The following is an 18,989-nucleotide window of genomic DNA, read 5'->3' on the forward strand; positions in this document are numbered from 1 at the left end:
ATATCATTAATTATACTTAGAAACTTAAATTTATCACCCAATAATACATTCTACAGTAGATATCGCTTGTGTGATATATTTCATAATCCTTAGGAGATATCGCTTTACATGAATTTGATTGGTCAGTTGAAAAGGAACTACTTTTTTTATTTTCAAAGAACAGTTGATTTCTTATTAAAAGTAACTTTTTTTTTTATTAAAAATGAACTATTGTTATCTACGGAGCCCCTTACGTGCACGATTCCACTCTTATATAATTTTTTCGGGCATGATTCCACACTTATATAATTATTTCGTTTAAACGAAATACTAATTCGTTATAACGAAATACTAATTCGTTATAACGAAATACTAATTCGTTATAACGAAATACTAATTCGTTATAACGAAATACTAATTCGTTATAACGAAATACTAATTCGTTATAACGAAATATTCGTTTAAACGAAATAATTAATTCGTTATAACGAAATATATAATTCTTTTAAACGAAATATTATTCGTTAATACGAAATATTATTTCGTTAATACGAAATATTAATTCGTTAATACGAAATATTATTTCGTTTAAACGAATTATTTATTTCGTTTAAACGAATTAGTTATTTCGTTTAAACGAATTAATTGTTTCGTTTAAACGAATTAATTGTTTCGTTATAACGAATTAATTATTTCGTTACAACGAAATTAATTATTTCGTTTAAACGAATGCCCTTGTTTTGAAATGAGTCTCGCTTAACCAGTCTACCGACTATTCTCCGTCTGATTGACAGACCGGGAATGAAATTAAATGGGGTTTAACGTCCTACTGTTCTGCTCCTATACTGGGCTAATGAAGACGGGCATACGCCATACAGTGTGCTATGATGGAAATTTTGCCCGGTCAGCGGCACTATCGCCTACTCTTATATCGAATTGCAAGTGCCAAGGGATCTTTTACGTGCATTCCAATGTATACACGGGACCTCGGTTTTTCGTCTCATCCGAAGGACTAGACAGCTGTCCTTGTCAGGCCCTCCGTTCTGCACCACTGACAAGGGGAAACCACGTCGGAAAATCCAGATGAACTTTCTCGGCCAATGCAGGGATCGAACACCCGACCTCCAGGCTAGCGAGCCAGCGTCTTAACCAACCAGCCACCGTGGCTCCAAATAAAATAAGATACTGTTTATAAACCAATACAAACACAAAACCCCAAAAAACTCTGTTCAACTGGAGTGTTTTATATTACTTAAATATTATCAGAATAATTTACTTTTGTACGTAAAATATTTTATATATCTTTAGAGAAAAAAATAGCCTAATACTTCTCTCAAAAATATGGAGAACGAATATTGCAAAAAAGGAGTATTAGGGCAAATGCACGACAAAGTAGCCTATTTATTCATCTGAAACATATCTAGAATAATTTGCTTTTATACGTAAAATATTTTATTAGTTTTGATAAAAAAAATGTCATGTCTGAAGGATTATGAAAAGGTTGAGATTTTACATGTCCCCAATGAGCCACCATATAGTAAACAGCGTTGCAATTATGACTCCCTTTTAACCCGTTGTGATAAGTCATAATTCTAACTCTCATTATGGTAACAGGTGGCACTATTTACAATACGGTGGCCCATTGAGGACACGTGAAATTGTGCCTTTTATTATAACCCAAAAACACATTTTTTCTTTCAAACATAGCTACAAAAGTAAATCAATCTCGACAATTTTGAAAGAAATTTAGCCTATTCGAGATCTTTATCATATACACATAAATTTTAAAGTTTTAAAAGACATCGAATAAAAATTGTGATCTCTAGAGGATCCACAAGCTATGTGTGCGACTTTCGTACGATTAGGAGCTATAATCCAAAATGTTATCGTGAGATAAGTGCAAAAATCGAACCCATCCGAGATCTTTGGGATATCATCATATAGTTTAGGTTTCAGCAAAGTCGGATAAGAAATTGTGACCCGTAGACACACGTATTTATACCACCCAATGTTGACAAATCAGTTTTAAGGTTATGTACCTTTGCAGTCCTGTCAAGTATCATTGGTATAAATTTATTGGTTCAAAATTCATAGACATGGAAATATTAAAATATAAGAAGGGAGGGGTGATGACAATTACCCTGGAACCACTCAACGGGAGTATAATATTAAACTTTGAGAGGATGTAAAATACCAATTTAAGATTCGTTTAGTTATGACACCAAGCTATAGAATGAGATCAATAAGGGCGATGAATCGTTCGCCCAATCCCCAAAGAGTCCTCCTCCTTCCAAACACAAAACCGGTGATTTGGAACTGAACTAAAGTTTAACGTCCTGCTGTTATGCGCCGCCTATGCTAATGAAGTCGGGCACACGCCATGGAGTGTGAATGTCAGGGGATTTTGTACGGACAGGGGCGCTATGGACTACTCCGGGTGCACGCCATTGGGTTTTCGTCCCATTAAGACTGTTCCTAGTCAGGCACTGAGAGGTGGAAAGCACGCCTGAAAAACCCGAGGAACTGTCTCTTCCAAATGCCGGAGCGAACCCGAGACCTCCTGGTTACCGAGCCAGTGACTTACTCACCGAGACACCGCGGCTCCCGATGATTTGGAAGCCTGGCCCGATATAGATTACTTCAATGATATCGAAAATACCCTAATTGTGTGCATAAAATATTTCATAATTTTGAAGGGAAGAGATAAGCTAAACTAGGCATTACCGAATTATATTTATTTAGTCACTTTCATGCATGACGTAATGAGTTCTTGTTTTATATTATTCTTTTAGAAAACAAATACGCCAAAACAATCGATAGTGCATTATTTGTGAAAATGCACGATAAAATAGTCTATTTATTTATCAAATAAAATATCCAAAATAATTTGCTTTTGTACGTATAATATTTTATTATTTTTGACAGAAAAATATCGTCATGTCTGTCGGATTGTTGAAGGGCGTGATTTTACATGTTCCCAATAAGCCACCATACATTGTAAACAGCTTTAGAATTATAGCGCCTTTACCGCGAAACATTTGTAAAATGTCAAAATGTTAACGAAGCTAAACTGACTACAATAGATTAAGAGTATAATGGAAATAAAACAGAATACATAATTCTAAATGCAATATTTAAAAAATAAGTCATATAAATTAGTATTTTTAAATGTGTAAATAGCCAATTTAACATGTGTTAGTAAGAAGTTACATGCATAGAAGTAAGCTTATTAGTATACGCATTACTAGCTTAGGAATTAGAATTATGAGGGAAATGCCGCTCCATACACCCCCCCCCCCCAAGTATCATCTTGACTAATTTTATGATTGAAAAAAAAGTCTGAATCGTTTCTGTCTCTCACATGTATACATATAAAATCTATTAGTGTTTTTTCCCTGCAGAGTAATTTGGTTCCTCGTCGTTGCTGTTGGATTTGGTGGCCTGGGTTATACCTCCATAGATTTGATTGTAGCAATATATCAACGTAATGTTCAAACAGTTTTTAGACAGAACTACAAAAACAAGATCGAATTTCCAGCGATTACAATATGCAATCATTGTCCTTATGATCAATCCAAATTAAATTCATCAGATGACTTTAAAGATCTCACGTGGGCACATACCGAATGGAAGGTTCTAATAGGTCAACCAGTGGGTAATATTTCACAGAGCTTTAGAGATTTGGATACCATCATGGAAAAAGCCGGTATAGGTATGACTGAATTATTCAAACAAGTTCGATGGAACGGGGAAGAGCAAGATGTTTTATCGACTTTTGACACCGTTTCCACTACAGGTCACGGAAACTGTTTTATTTTTAACGGAGCAAAAGCACGAGAACGGAATAAAAGTTACATTACTACTGCCAGTGGAATCGGAGCAGGGTTGGAGATTATTGCTGATGTACGACAAGATTCTCGTACTAGTGGATTTCATCAGTCAGCTAGATTAAAGGTAAGCTTTCTAGTAGACAAGTAGTTAATCAAGAAACACCGAATCAATTGATTACACAATTCGATAATAACTACATGTTAACGCCCAATTCAGCTTCTTCATAACAAATTTTATTAGAAAAGGCGACGTGGATCTCTTGACCGTAGATCGACCATCGACAATTTGTCTTGCCCGTCACTGGTCGACGGCAGATTCGTCTTGTGTCACTGGCCATCTCTCGACCACCGACACTTTCCCCAGCATGTCTTATGCAGATTTCCTTTGTACATCACCGGGCGACGCCCGATATCTGTTGATGACAACACTGCATCGTAAATCGTTCCCGCGACGAAAGCGCAATCCCAGAACCGATACCACATTGACGAGATATCTGTTGACGACACTGTATTCTCCAAGAAAAAAAATGGTTTAAAAAGTTTGTAACGGACGTTATAAATTCCGTCCAAAAAACCTGATTTTTTATTGCATTGACAGAGTGGCTCACCACCTGTATCTATATGTATGTTTATGTTACAAATGAAGAGGCATACTTGAGTGATATGATGTAAGTATTTCTGTTGATCTAGAGACGTTTGAGAAGAAACTATTCGCATTTTCAATCGTCCAGTCGGGATTCCGTCAAAGAATCACGTCCGTTATTTGCGTTTATGATGATTGATATTTCCCTTCCAGTTTTAAATCCATGGCTCTTCCGCGGTTATTAGCTCCCTTGTTCTACACACTGTTCGTATACCCCACGATTTTGCGGGTAATTAAGAATGGCCGACGCGGGGACCCGATAAGGAAATTCCGTCCTCAAACTTTTGTTGTCGTCACCTCCATTATGTCAAAATCGCGTCCGTTATAATATTACAAGAATTTGACAAAAACTGAGGATATTAGAGATGCCAAAGCCGCCCGTTTTGTGCCCAAAATCAAGAGCCGTTCCACACATTCGGGTAATCGAAATACATGAAAGAATCACGCAAATTTGATTGATAACAGTTGACCTTCGGTTTTACGTGTAACGGATGTGATGGTGGACGAAATTGATAATGTCAAACATCACTACCGTTACACAAAGAAGCTAAGATAACCTAAAGAAAATTAAGAGTCTTTATTTAATTACATAAAATTACATAGATTGCCTTCTTTTTTAAATGTCCTTAAACTAAGAATGGAAAAGATCGTTAAACAACGACATTGTACTCAGATACACCTCGCACTTTTAATTGGGTCAATAGTAACGTCTGTTACAAAAGGTCACATCCGTTACATAGTAGGGAGTCACGTCCGTTACAAATATTTTGTATAATATTGACAAAACAGTACAGAGCAGTAAAATTTAATAATAAAATAATCATTGATCAAATATTGTAAAATATCGGCTAAGAATAACAATGAAATCATGCCCAATAAAGAGTGTAGAAGAGTTATCAGTTTGGAAATTTCACACTGTTTTAAAACCAGATGTCCAGGAAAGATCCTTGCCAATATCTTGGGGTAACAGGGCGCAAAATTATCTTTACATTCAAAATTGTAGCTTTTGATATTATCACACTGCAAATCAACTGGGCCGGTATTTATTAGCAAATTTGGGGCAAATATTAATTGGACATGTAACGTCTGTTACAAGCTCGCATGTACAGTTTGGGTGGGGTTTATTCTTTATTTTTAATGAATAACCTGTCTATACAATGTACCTATTCGTGCATCAGCAACTGAACCGGTAACCGTTTTGTATATAACCATAATCTAGATTTGAGATATATGTTGGTTGATTTTGTTATTAAATTCATTATTTACCCAATATCTAGACTCTGTTGTTTCTTTGGTAAAACCTAGTACTGGAACGAACCCGAATATAATCGGAGCACCCGCCAAGAAGGGAAGCCTGGGCGGAACGCAACAGAGCAATCAAACTAATTATCTATACTTAGTCCAAGCATAAAATGTTCACGATCAAACTCAATGAAGGTTTTGAAGTAGCTGGTAGTGAAACTATACACTAAGTTTTATCACTTTCCATCAGTTAGTATCAAAGTTATCTTGTCCCAAAGCATCGACCAATGAAATTGTTTAGCTCTACTTAGCGGTAATGGGAAATGCTCATCTTCGAACTCTATCAAGGCATTCATTCACTTACCCCAAGTTTGAACATTCTAGCTCTGTGTTATTGTGTCCCAAAAAGTGTGACGGACAGACGGACGGACGGACGGACCCATTTTAAAAATCCCCTGCATGTACAATCATGACATTAAGATGTGTTTTGTGGCCCATATTAATTCCCCTAATTAAATATTGACCTATACGTCAACAAAAATTGGAATGTCAATGAGAGAAATTTAACGAAGGACAGAAATTATTAATAAAGAAATGCGACTATATTTAATGACATATAATTCCTGGTTGTCTCGTTTTTTTTAAAATGTAGTGTTAACATTTTTCCCATTCATAGAAATATGTATTTAGATATTTTATTAGATTAACAATTTTTATTAGGACCCTTCAGCAATTCATCCTTGAAGGAATACATCTTGAATTGCATCTGTCTGGGACCTGATTGTTTTCACTTCAAACTTGTCCTCAGACATCAACAAAGAAATCATTGAACGGAAGATGTCACCAAAGGGTGTCCTATTTAATAACACGATCCACCACTGAGTTATTAGTTATTTACAGGAATTCTAATCCCTCATAAGTAATCATATGGCTTAAAGGGCTTTGGTTGTCCCATCACTTAATAGTTATTCTGCCGGATAAATTTATACTACATAAACATTTATAGAAGATGTCTGCTGAAAATGAACACATAATAAAAGTCGTTCTATAAATTTTATATCTCATTCCAAATGGAAATATCGCTGACAAGGTCTTCCAGTGTTAAATATATTGAGGAAATAGTATTGACTATTTTGAATATATACGAAACCAACAAAATGCTTACAATGTTATATAAAATGAAAATAAAAAAAATAGCACAGTGACAACAATATACACAAAATATACATCTATTGTTTGAGGATGCATTCAGAAAATTATATATATAATATGAAAAGTTGAAGATAACTACTTTTAGGTATTAGATACACAAAAATATAAAAGTTTTTGAAAAAAAAGAACTACATTATTTCTCGATTACTAGCACTTTCGCTTATTTTATTAGGCTCTTCAGATAATCAACATTTTTGTAATACAGTCACAGTGATTATGACGTCAAGGCGTCATCATAGTAACACAGTTGTACAAAGAGGGAACATAACTTTAATATCAAATCAGACAACAATAACTAGGCCTATATGCAATGGGGGGGGGGGGGTTGATGGCCGAATGGTTAGCACGCGCGCACTGTATCATACGGTCTGTCATTCTGTCATTGAGTCAACTGGCGGGGTTTCGATTCCCCGGTTATACGTGACAAGGAGTAGGTCGCCTGTCCAACCTCGTGGGTTTTCTCCGGGTCCTATGGTTTCCTCCCAATGCTAAAGACCCCTACGCGCAAGCGAATTATTGAAATAAAATTGAACCATATGTGTTAGTCCCGAAATGACCTAGTTTGTGTCGAATTGACGTTAAACCCCATTTCTCTCTCTCTATACATTGGAAAAACTATAAGTATGCTAAAGACAAGGATGAACCTCTATCGACATCATATACTCAATCCACATAAAAGGATGATCCCCTTTAGTGGACATATAGATGTTTGTGGTGGTTGCAAATTTAGTGTTTTTCCGATGTACAAGCTAAAAAGCAATAATAATGATTTATTAGAAGCCAAAGAGACATATTCTATTGACAAATATCGGCCAGCTTTAAATGCAAAATTGTAGTATTTTGTGTATAATGTTGTCAATATATATATAAAAAATGTATAAGAACTGACAATCCCATTGAAAAAGGGCTAAAAAAAACTTTCACTATCCTTTCTTCAATTTTCCTTTTTATCTTTGACCGAAGCCTCGATGGCCTCCGGTGCCGCGATCCGACACACGACAGAGGCTTTAGTTGGTTCTTTTTTGCGGCCTTCGCAAGATCCATTACGCCCACTTAATTCACTGTGTAAACTTTCAATTTGCTTCTTCATGGTAATCAGGTTGTTCGCCAGGTTGGAAATGTCTTGTTTTATTTCTTTAAAGTCAATGGAAATGTCTTCTTGTATTTCTTCAAAGTCATCTGAAGTACAATGGACACTGATGTAGACCAAAGAATGAACCGGGTACTAAAGGTAATAGTAATATACATGTTTCTGGACAAGGACCCCCAAATGCTACTCATTTTTTTTCTTTTTCTGGTTCTTCTAGGGTGTGATGTTCTTGGAAAAAAGCCCGATGTTTCGCCAATTCAATTGCGACCGATATGGGAAATGACGTCACAATTCCATGTTGGCGGCGATGACTTTATGCCCATTGTTTGGTCCATATAATAATTTCTATGCATATAGTACTATCGTACTTGTTATAACACAATGCAATCTTAAAATCAGCGAATCGTCAAATGCTACAGATATATAAGTAGGTATCCTGAACGATGATTTCAGGTATAACAGTATCTTGAACGATGATTTCAGGTATAACAGTCAGTGAGAATAGATTCTATATAATTAGATTTACCTTTAGTCACTTCCGCTTCTCTTTGACTTTGAATGTCGAATATATATCTTTGAACAATTCTTCGCATAACTTTCTGAAATCGTAATATAAACAATCATTTTAGATTAAAAACATCAGAAAAGTTAATAAATGGTTACCAGGCGAAGAACATTACTGAGTAATTACTGATTAATTTACTAAGTAATATAATGAACCTTATTTTTAAGTAAAGTAATGAATTATAATCCCTCATAGTAAACAGAACATAGTTAAGCCAGCTGGTCAATAAGTAAGCAGTATTAAATTCTGAGAGTTAATTCTATATATACTACATGCTTTTAAATAAATCTTCATCGAAAGGGTCATTCCACAAAACCACCCACAAACAATATCGATTTCCATCATAAATGATTATAAGTACTATTGTTTTTGTGATATGGGCGAAGCAAGCACAAACATAACAATTATTGTGGCACCCACCACAGCACCAATAATATTCACAAGAGATTACATAGTATAAATACTTGAGCTAAAATAATGTATTTGTCTCTAAGTGTTAATTGTTTGAACAAATCACTTGCCATTGATTTAACTGATTACAATCGTATCATTTACTTGGTACAGACAAACCGTAGCTATGTGACCTCTTCAAAGTAGTACTAGAAAGAGTAAGTCTTCGTGAAACCCTTCACAACTACTAGTACTAGTTATATAGTACTGGTAAATTGATAAAACGCATTCTTGTATTCACATTCAATTTTACGTTTGCATCTCTTCAATCAGCATTCCGTCCAATGACTAATGTATAATAAACATTGCAGAGGCCCAAGTACCCCCGACGGGCTCCAGGTGGTTTACTGCTGTTGGCCATTATCAAGGTGGTTCTTAGACGGCGTTAACAAACCTCCACGGCTTCCTGCAGCAGTCAACATGTCAGACTCTTTATCAAAAACTTTGCTAATGTAGCACGACCTTGACGTACTTTAAACTGTTGTTTACATTGAATTGACCCGGTCGGTGGGGGGTCAATACATTTTTATATAATATGTAGTCATTGGAGAGTCTCCTTTTAAAAATAGTCCAGACATTTGCGAATTTCTATAGTTATGACAGTTATGACACCTGTTTGTATCTAATGGCAGTCAAGTGTTCACACATGGGATTGGTAGTTTCATTTACGATATATTTTAGAATTTTAGAGCAAACTCTGGATGAATGACTGCATCTAGGCTACTTATGACGTTCCGTGCGTTCCCTGGCGGTGGAACAAACCAGTCTAAGCTATTAATGTTCATTTTTCGTAGCGAAAGAGATTTGTCAGTACCCTTGAAATAGTTCTATACAGTATTATTTATTTTGTATACTACGATTGCATTTGCTTGTGAGTCATGTACATTTAGTTGTCACAATTTTATGTATAAACTGGTTAATTTTTATAATCATGTAAAGTCGATGTTCAATTAGGATTGCAGATAAAGACTTGTCCGAATATTGCATGGAGTGCGTATACCCTATTGGGAAAACAACAGAGACTCGTCTTTCTTTAATTTATTGAATTATATAATCCAAATAAATAATCGTGATTGGAAATAGGGAGATTTCATACTTCTTTTAAACTAGATTAAGAAATGGATTTATATCTTTAAATACTGAACCGATTTAGTTAATTTAATTTGAAAGCAAGCATTAGCTATTTAACATAACTTCCCCCTCGACGCCCAGGTATGCAAAAAGAAACCAGAAAACGTTAATATGCCACTTTAATCCCATGAGATATGATAGAGAACAGCTATTTATTGTTACCCTACCCTCCGAAAATAATATTTGACATTTGATAGAGAAAACCTTTTTTCCATATACCCCCTAATACCCACTAGCACCGTCAAGGAAAGTAATAGCCACTTTGATCCCATGTTTTGAATAGCTATTACGATGTCGTGTCGAGTAATTTTTTACGCATATTTTTTTCATACATATTAATCTGAGTCTTAATAGCTTTACTAAGCTATATACCTTCTATTTGATATTATATCAAAGACAAAATAGGTTTAGTAAAGAGAAGAAAAACTACGCTTAATTTCTTCAATATTGGATTTAATCTAGAGACTATTCCGTCAACCATATTTTATATACACTGGTTTACGATTGAAATACCAGGAATAGTTACTAATTTTATTTAAATGGTAATTTAAAGCGGAAGGTGCTCCTTTGTGTTAGTTTATCAAACACAGAAAGATCACGGCAAATTGGCAAAATGGATTTACGTTTCCAGTAAGCAGATTTTGTATTCTGTATGGAATGCAGGTGATGCTTGGGATCATCATGGGGGTCCAACCCAAGATTTGCACGACTCTGACTTTGAATGTTACAGTCATTGTGGCATTGAATTCCAGGGTGGAAACATCAGTTTAATTGTTTTAGTGACCAGAAAACAAATTTTGATATGCGTCGGCTTACCCAAAATGAAAGGTTACGTGCCCTTGGCATGCTACAGATCGGCACAACACAGGCGGTTGTGGCGCGGACGATGAATGTTTCTCAGTCTGTCATAAGCAGGCTATGGTCCAGATACCGTGATACACAATCTGTACAGGACAGACCACGCTCAGGTCGACCAAGGGCGACAACTCAAGCCCAGGATCGATTTATCCGTACCTTGGCCTTGAGAAATCGTGTCATCACAGCAAATCAGATCAGCGCTCGTCTTCAAACAGACACTGGTGTGAGAGTGAGTGGCCAGACGATTCGGAATCGACTGCATAGGGGTCACCTTCGCGCCCGACGTCCTCGCGTGATCCCTTGTTTGAGAGATCATCACATTCAGGCAAGACGTCGTTGGTGTAGGGATCGTCAACACTGGGATAATCGACGCTGGAGCAATGTGATGTTTTCAGATGAGTCAAGGGTCACTGTTGATTTTTTGGACAGACGTAGGAGGGTGTGGCGTCGTCGAAACGAGCGCTTCCAAGACGTTAACGTCATCAGACATGATCGATTTGGGGGTGGTTCTGTTATGGTGTGGGGAGGCATCACTGTTGCTGGAAGAACGGCTTTACATGTTGTTGCAGGGCGTGTTACAGGCCAGTACTACCGGAACAACATCTTGGCAGTCCATGTTGTGCCGTTCGCACGACGTCATGGCCGCCGTTTCATCTTCCAGGATGACAACGCAAGATGTCACAGGGCCAGGATCGTTACAGGTTACCTCCAACAACAGAACATCACCACATTACCTTGGCCAGCACGGATTCCCGACCTCTCCCCCATCGAGCATGTCTGGGACATGCTTGGACAGAGGTTACGTCAACGTCAACAACGTCCTGCCAATGTCCAAGAACTTGCTGTTGCGTTGCAACAGGAATGGGACAATCTGGACCAAAATGACCTTAGACGTCTCATTAGGAGTATGCCACGTCGGATCAATGCTTGTTTGGCAAACAGAGCAGGATTTACCCGTTACTGATCTGGTTGTGATGCTGTGGTAACTTTGCTGTTTGACCCCGGGTATCATTTTACCCTTATAATGGTCAGTCTGTGCCTTACTTAGTCTAACGATCATTTGGAATAAATCGATGAATGTGAACTTCATTTCATTTTGTCATTTGTTTCTTCGTCAGTTTCATTAGGTGACTTTAATAACACTTAAAAATCAAATATCCCCTACTTTTTTTGAATAGTATATTATAGTCAATGACGGATAATTTCAAAAACACCCATATGATAATAATACTTAATACAATTGAAATGTTTATGGAAATTAATGGGATAAGAGTGTTGATGTGCAACCACGAAGACTTGAAGGGAATGTGTCCCTCTAAGAGTGCATCAATTAGAGCAGGAAATGTAAATCAGTAATTGACCACTATAACAGAATTGACAACCTGTCCCTTTACTCTAGGCTTCAGACGATGTCTTTAAGAAGAGGGCAGCGATTTTCATTACAATTTTAAAATAACTCAATATATGTAATAGTGCACGATATTATCAGCATTTCCTCGGGAAAATTAATCTCATCTTTCGACACTCGAAGTTCAGTAAATTTTCTTGGGCCACTGAAAATAGGTTTTCGCTCCCACTGGCATGTTATTTGACAAATCGTTTCTTATTTATGGATTTGGGTATTACATGCGACAACTTGACTTGGTCAAATCCTTAGAGAAGCCTTGACTGCCGAGCCAATGTGATATACGAGCGTATATACGGAAAATTAATCGGGTCTATGAGCCTAGGGGGAATCTGACACTAGATGCTTCTTACTACTACAGTGATGAAATGGGATGACGAAATATAGTTTAAAGGCCACACTTAATGGTCCAGATTCTGTCTATACGGCTCTCTAGTTCTGTATACTCCGCATACCTTAAAACTGAATGCATTCCAGAGAGAGAGAGGGGGGGGGCAGGCCGAACCACGCCCTTTCCATTGGACGCAATACGAATCCAACGTGCCCGTGTGACATTGGTCGCCCCGCCCCCCCCCCACACAACTAGCTAAGGGCCTGGAGAGAGATCAACGTCCACTCGACACTAACTAGGCCATTTCGAGGCGTGTTACATTTTTATTTCAATAAATCGCGTAAGGCTCTTTAGCAGTGGAAGGTAATTAGAGGACGGATTGGACTACTCAAAACGGGAACATATAACTTTCAATGAACGAAATAATATAATAGGTTAAATAATAGTGTTGGTAATCCATTAGACATAACAATCAGTGAGTCAAGGTCAATGGTAATGTATATCTGCCTCCCCCCTCGCTACACAATTTTGGAAAGAAAATAGCTTATACCTTTTTGTCTTCCATCTTTCGCGGACTAAAGAAAATTAATAAGCCTCTAAGTTCACATTTCCTTCAATAGAAATCCGAGAATTATCTATCTTAATTTTACCCCAAATAGTTAAGGTAATAAAGGGCATTCCATTTGTTGTTTTGACCCAAAATGGCCTTTAATATTAATACATTATCCTTAAATCTTAATGCGAAATATATCGGTCCTATTGACCTTTCCCTTGGATATTGTAGCGGTATAATAATTGTCGCCAAACTTTATACTTCGTTTTCTACTTTTCCAGACCAAACAAGATTGTCTTTTTTTGTTTTATCAAGTTGTTGGACAGACGACCCTACTCCTTGTCACGTACAAGCGGAAAATGAAAATAAGGCACTTGGCTCAATGTCGGACCCCATGGACTAAGGCACACGCGTTAACCCCGCTTCCCCGCCCTTCTGAGATATTAAACGAATCAAAAACGAAACAAGGTGTTTAAGAGTCCGCCTACAGAGTTATTAGCGTTTTCATTCAATAAGCCAATTTTTTATCGTTGTAGTACAAAAATTGTAGACGATAAGCAGATTTGAATTAAAGAACGAATTATAAAGACAGACATGATTCCGGATAATAAAACGGCACCAGTTCTGAGCGCCATGGAAAACGCATCACTTAGTTTTTCGTATAACAAAATGATCCTGTAAACATATCTTATTTATTTTGCTTCTTATTGTGAACAATATTCAAATGGGAACACATCAATAACAACACATTTGTACACTTATGGATGTTTAATCTGTAATCAACGGTACAAAGTCAGAGGGGTCAAAACCAAAAGTACGACACAGATGTGCAGCGACGTCGCATGGAATTTACCAGTGTTTGAAAGAAGGCCTGGGGTAAATTGTTCCATTCTTGGACAAGAGCAGCTTCTAAAGCAGCAATGGTGTGCATGTATGGTCTCTGATACAGACGGCGTCCAATCTCATCCCAGACATGTTCTATCGGTGCCATGTCCGGAGACATGGCTGGCCAGTCCAAGACATTGATGTTGTTAGCAGCCAGGTAGTCCATACTAAAACGGGCGATATGCGGACGTGCATTATCCTGTTGGAAGTGCTGAAGTTGTGGGTGCGCTCGAAACATCGGAACAACAATTGGTTGCAAGACATCATCACGGTAGGCTACAGCTTTAACGCGACCCCTGCAAATGTGTAGGGCGGTCCGGTGATGAAATGTGAAGCCTCTCCACACCATTAAACTTCCCCCACCCCATCGATTCGTTTCGAAGACGCAGCAGTCTGCAAGACGTTCCCCAAGACGTCTCCACACACGTTGACGGCCATCAGCGTGATAAAGATGAAACGACTCTCATCACTGAAGAGCACACTTTGCCAGTCTACTCCTCTCCATGTCTGGTGTCCTTGAGCCCATATCAAACGCCGCTGACGGTGATGATCCCAGAGGATAGCTCTAACATAAGGTCGTCGTGCACGGAGTCCTACTTCTCTTAGACGACGTCTTACGATGTTGGCACTTACTGGTCCTTGTCCTCCGACGACTGTTCGAGTCGCTGGGCGGAATCTGTTACGCAGATGAGCCTGGGTTGTAACGCGTTGTGGACCAGGACGTTGACGGTCACGTGTTGATCCAGTAACTCGAACTTGTTCCACCAACCTTACAATAGTGGACTGATGACAATTGAAGTGTCTGGCAATAGCACGTGTAGACATGCCAGCCCTGGACATTTCCATGGCTTCATTCCGTTGATTTTCAGTAAGTCTCGGCATCTCTAGCTCGATTCCTTCACACGTCCAACAACAAATTACAACAGATTGACGTTTCACAGTTCATGTACTGCACATTAAGTTGAAAACATGCTTTTAAAGGGCTCACACACAATGCTGCACGTGAATATTGGGCTTTTCATGTGCATCTCGTGCAATTGTTTTTTGTGCACACGGGCCGATATTTTTTGCGTTTGGGAGCATTGTGTGAAACAATAGTTCAGAGTATTGCGTTTTCCATGGCGCTCAGTATATAGCATGTCTATCAAATTAATAACACAGTCTCTAGTTGTCTATTGTTTTATTAATTAAGTTTATGGATTGGATTGGGAAATTCCACGAGACAAATTCACGAAGATCGGGTCCTACATATAGCTCGACTGTTGCTAAATGAATTATATTTCTTTAAACAATGTTTTTAACTCAAAATTTACTGAATCAAAATGGAACAAGAAAAAGAAAAGAGAATTAAGATGGACAAATCTAATCTCCATCTACCCAAGATGAATATAAAAAATGCTAGCGAAAATAGATAAAAATTTTAACTTTATGATGATGTTTTCCAAATAATGTACTTTTGTTACGACTATTTTTAAAAACACAGGACTCCGTCTGAGCTATATGAAGTCAGTTCATGCTCGTTTCCCTGGTGATATCGTCGATATCCCTAATATCTCCAGAAGATACACTTGCCTGGCCTTGCATCTGACAGGTGCGGGCTGGGCCTCTGACTGTCGGACGTGGTCTGGAGCCTTCGGCCATAATTGGAAAAAAATTGACATTTAATTCATATTTGATTTATGAGTGGGGTGCGGGAAAGGTAAAAAAACTTGGAGCACAGGATCGAGTGTTCATCATGTACTGTAAGGTATATTTTTGACGGTATTAAACTTCAACAAGTTATGCTACCCTTTCAGATCCAAAGATTTCGTACCATTCCCTCAATCTTTTTTGTCATTCATAAGTAAAGGACGGGTTGCATCCATGAATGTGGAAGGTGATAGGGCCCCGACAGATCCGAGGACCGACAGCCACCATCAGATTAATGTGGTCCTAAAATTAGTATACTCACTAACGGGTTAAAATTTCAATTGTCTCGTGAATTCCGCTATATATGTTAAGTTGTGGGGGAATCAATAACTTTAAGCTAATAATTATGTAAGTCAATTAATTACAACGAGTAGTATGCTTATAGATCAATTAAAGACTTACAAACTAACAGCAGTTATGGTGCGGCACGTCGAATTAACCAAAAACACCCAAAAAATTTAGTTGCAAGCAACAGAAATTGAAGAGTTCAAAAACGCTTCATAAAATATATAGACGTCTTTTTTTGCGGTGGTTGAGCTCTAACGTTTTACCCCTCAAAAAGTGTCTACATAGTGGTTTTCAAACGAGAATTTACTGCTCATCTGTTACTCATAGATCTTGTCACGTAGTCCTCACCGCGATGGAGTCCCAAGGAAACCAGATGGCCCTTGCCTCCGTTACCCACATTAACATACTATAGCCTAAGAATTTTGAACACTCTGGGGTGCTAACTAATCATGTATACGAAATAAACTGAAATGGAGTTTAACGCCCTACTGCTAGTTTAAACAATATTTTATTCAATAAATTGAATTGGATTGAACAACACGCAAATGCCTATATAAGTTCTCTCCAAACATATAAAATTATAGTTAAATGGTGGACATATGTATAGGCAGTGAGCTACAGACATCTATACATTTCTTGAAATGTAATTGTTAGATATAACTTACATTAATTATATTTAAGGTTATGGAAGTTGAAAAGTATTGCATAATGTAAATATAGTTTTAATAATTAAAGTTTTAAAAACGCTTGCTATAATTTATAAATCTTCGTACTATTTCAAATACGTTAGAATTGGTATCATTTGAAAGATCGGTGTTGCCATATACAATTAGATCCATTGTAACATTTAGTTTGAGCTGGTGTATATTATTTTGAAGAGATGTTCTTGGGGCAGAGTAGGCTGGACATATAACAAAAAATAATGGTAATTATCTTCGTCTGTAGAAGAAAATGGTGGAATAAGTGATTATTTAAGTAGCTTTATTTCTTAATTGGCAATGGATGATATTCTCTTTCCTATTTCCAGTGTTATAAAATAATGGTGGTCTAATTAAAGGATATACACGTGAAAGACTTCAGACAGATAGGTGGGGCTTAGGTTATATTTTATTTTATATAGATATATTAATTTGTGTTTTATTCTGCGATTAGACAGTGATTCCCATCAAACACTTTCTAGTAGGTCAGAATCTTTCATTGAGCAGTTATCTCATACAATATCAGCATATTCTAAAATCGGGCGAATAAAAGCAAGATATATACTGAGCGCCAAAGAAAACGCATCACTTTTTTTCCCAAATATTTTATTACTAGGTGGTTTTGTATGTATAATATTATGCAATACTGTGAACTATTGTTTCACACAATGCTCCCAAACAAAAAAATATCGGCCCGTGTGCAAAAAAAAAAAAAAAAAAAAATTGCACGAGATGCACATGAAAAACCCAATATTCACGTGCAGCATTGTGTGTGAGCCCTTTAAAAGCATGTTTTCAACTTAATGTGCAGTACATGAACTGTGAAACGTCAATCTGTCGTAATTTGTTGTTGGACTTGTGAAGGAATCGAGCTAGAGATGCCGAGAATTACTGAAAATCAACGGAATGAAGCCATGGGAATGTCCAGGGCTGGCATGTCTACACGTGCTATTGCCAGACACTTCAATTGTCATCAGTCCACTATTGTAAGGTTGGTGGAACGTGTTCGAGTTACTGGATCAACACGTGACCGTCAACGTCCTGGTCCACAACGCGTTACAACCCAGGCTCAAGACCGCTACATCCGGGTCACTCATCTGCGTAACAGATTCCCCCCAGCGAATCGAACAGGTGCAGCAGTCGTCGGAAGACAATTTAAGGACCAGTAAGTGTCAACACCGTAAGACGTCGTCTAAGAGAAGTAGGACTCAGTGCACGACGACCTTATGTTGGAGCTATCCTCAGGGATCATCACCGTCAGCGGCGTTGGATACGGGCTCAAGGACACCAGACATGGAGAAGAGTAGACTGGCAAAGTGTGCTCTTCAGTGATGAGAGTCGCTTTCATCTTTATCACGCTGATGGCCGTCAACGTGTGTGGAGACGTCTTGGGGAACGTCTTGAAGACTGCTGCGTCTTCGAAACGGATCGATGGGGTGGGGGAAGTGTAATGGTGTGGGGAGGCTTCACATTTCATCACCGGACCTCCCTACACATTTGCAGGGGTCGCGTTAATGCTGTAGCCTACCGTCATGATGGCCCGTGGAGGAAACACGCGCTACTGACATCTGTGTCGTACTTTTGGTTTTGATCCCTCTGACTTTGTACCCTCGATTACAGATTAAACATCCATAAGTGTACCAATGTGTTGTTATTGATGTGTTCCCATTTGAATATTGTTCACAATAAGAAGCAAAATAAATAAGATATGTTTACAGGATCATTTTGTTATACGAAAAACTAAGTGATGCGTTTTCAATGGCGCTATATTTTATTAAACATAAGTAGTAGTGTGGTGGGGGGAACTTTCTAGGTAGTGGGGCACTTATCCACTTATATGGATATACTACTTCTGAATTTATTAACATGCTACGTTTAGATACACATACAGATATCGTTATCAAGCAAATAATGATATATAACGAAAATGTGGTGCAATATATAGTTAACAATTGGAAACCATGTAACAGATTAATCATTAATTAAGAATAAACAAGATGAGAGAAGTAATAATATGGATAAACAATTACAAAAGGATTAACAGGATATAGTTAATCTCTTATAATTATTAGTTTGATCTGCTAATATTTCTAATTGTTATCAATACATTACAGTCTTTCATCTTGTTAATCCTTTTGTA

At 37.6% G+C, this 18,989-nt stretch overlaps 1 protein-coding gene across 1 annotated transcript in view; it reads right to left on the minus strand.

Moving 5' to 3' along the window:
* Positions 1-7,287: 7,287 nt before the first annotated feature.
* The window catches only part of LOC126820469 (short transient receptor potential channel 7-like), a 46,825-nt gene continuing 35,123 nt past the window's right edge, over positions 7,288-18,989 (minus strand). Inside the window, exons 8-9 of the mRNA XM_056101449.1 lie at positions 8,523-8,595; positions 7,288-8,085 (exon numbers count right to left, since the gene is read on the minus strand). Of these exons, the coding sequence (XP_055957424.1) occupies positions 7,841-8,085; positions 8,523-8,595 (318 nt within the window). The 3' untranslated portion in view covers positions 7,288-7,840. The remainder of the gene's footprint in view (positions 8,086-8,522; positions 8,596-18,989) is intronic.

Source organism: Patella vulgata, chromosome 5 (genome assembly GCF_932274485.2).
Source record: "Patella vulgata chromosome 5, xgPatVulg1.2, whole genome shotgun sequence".
Lineage (NCBI taxonomy): Eukaryota > Metazoa > Mollusca > Gastropoda > Patellidae > Patella > Patella vulgata.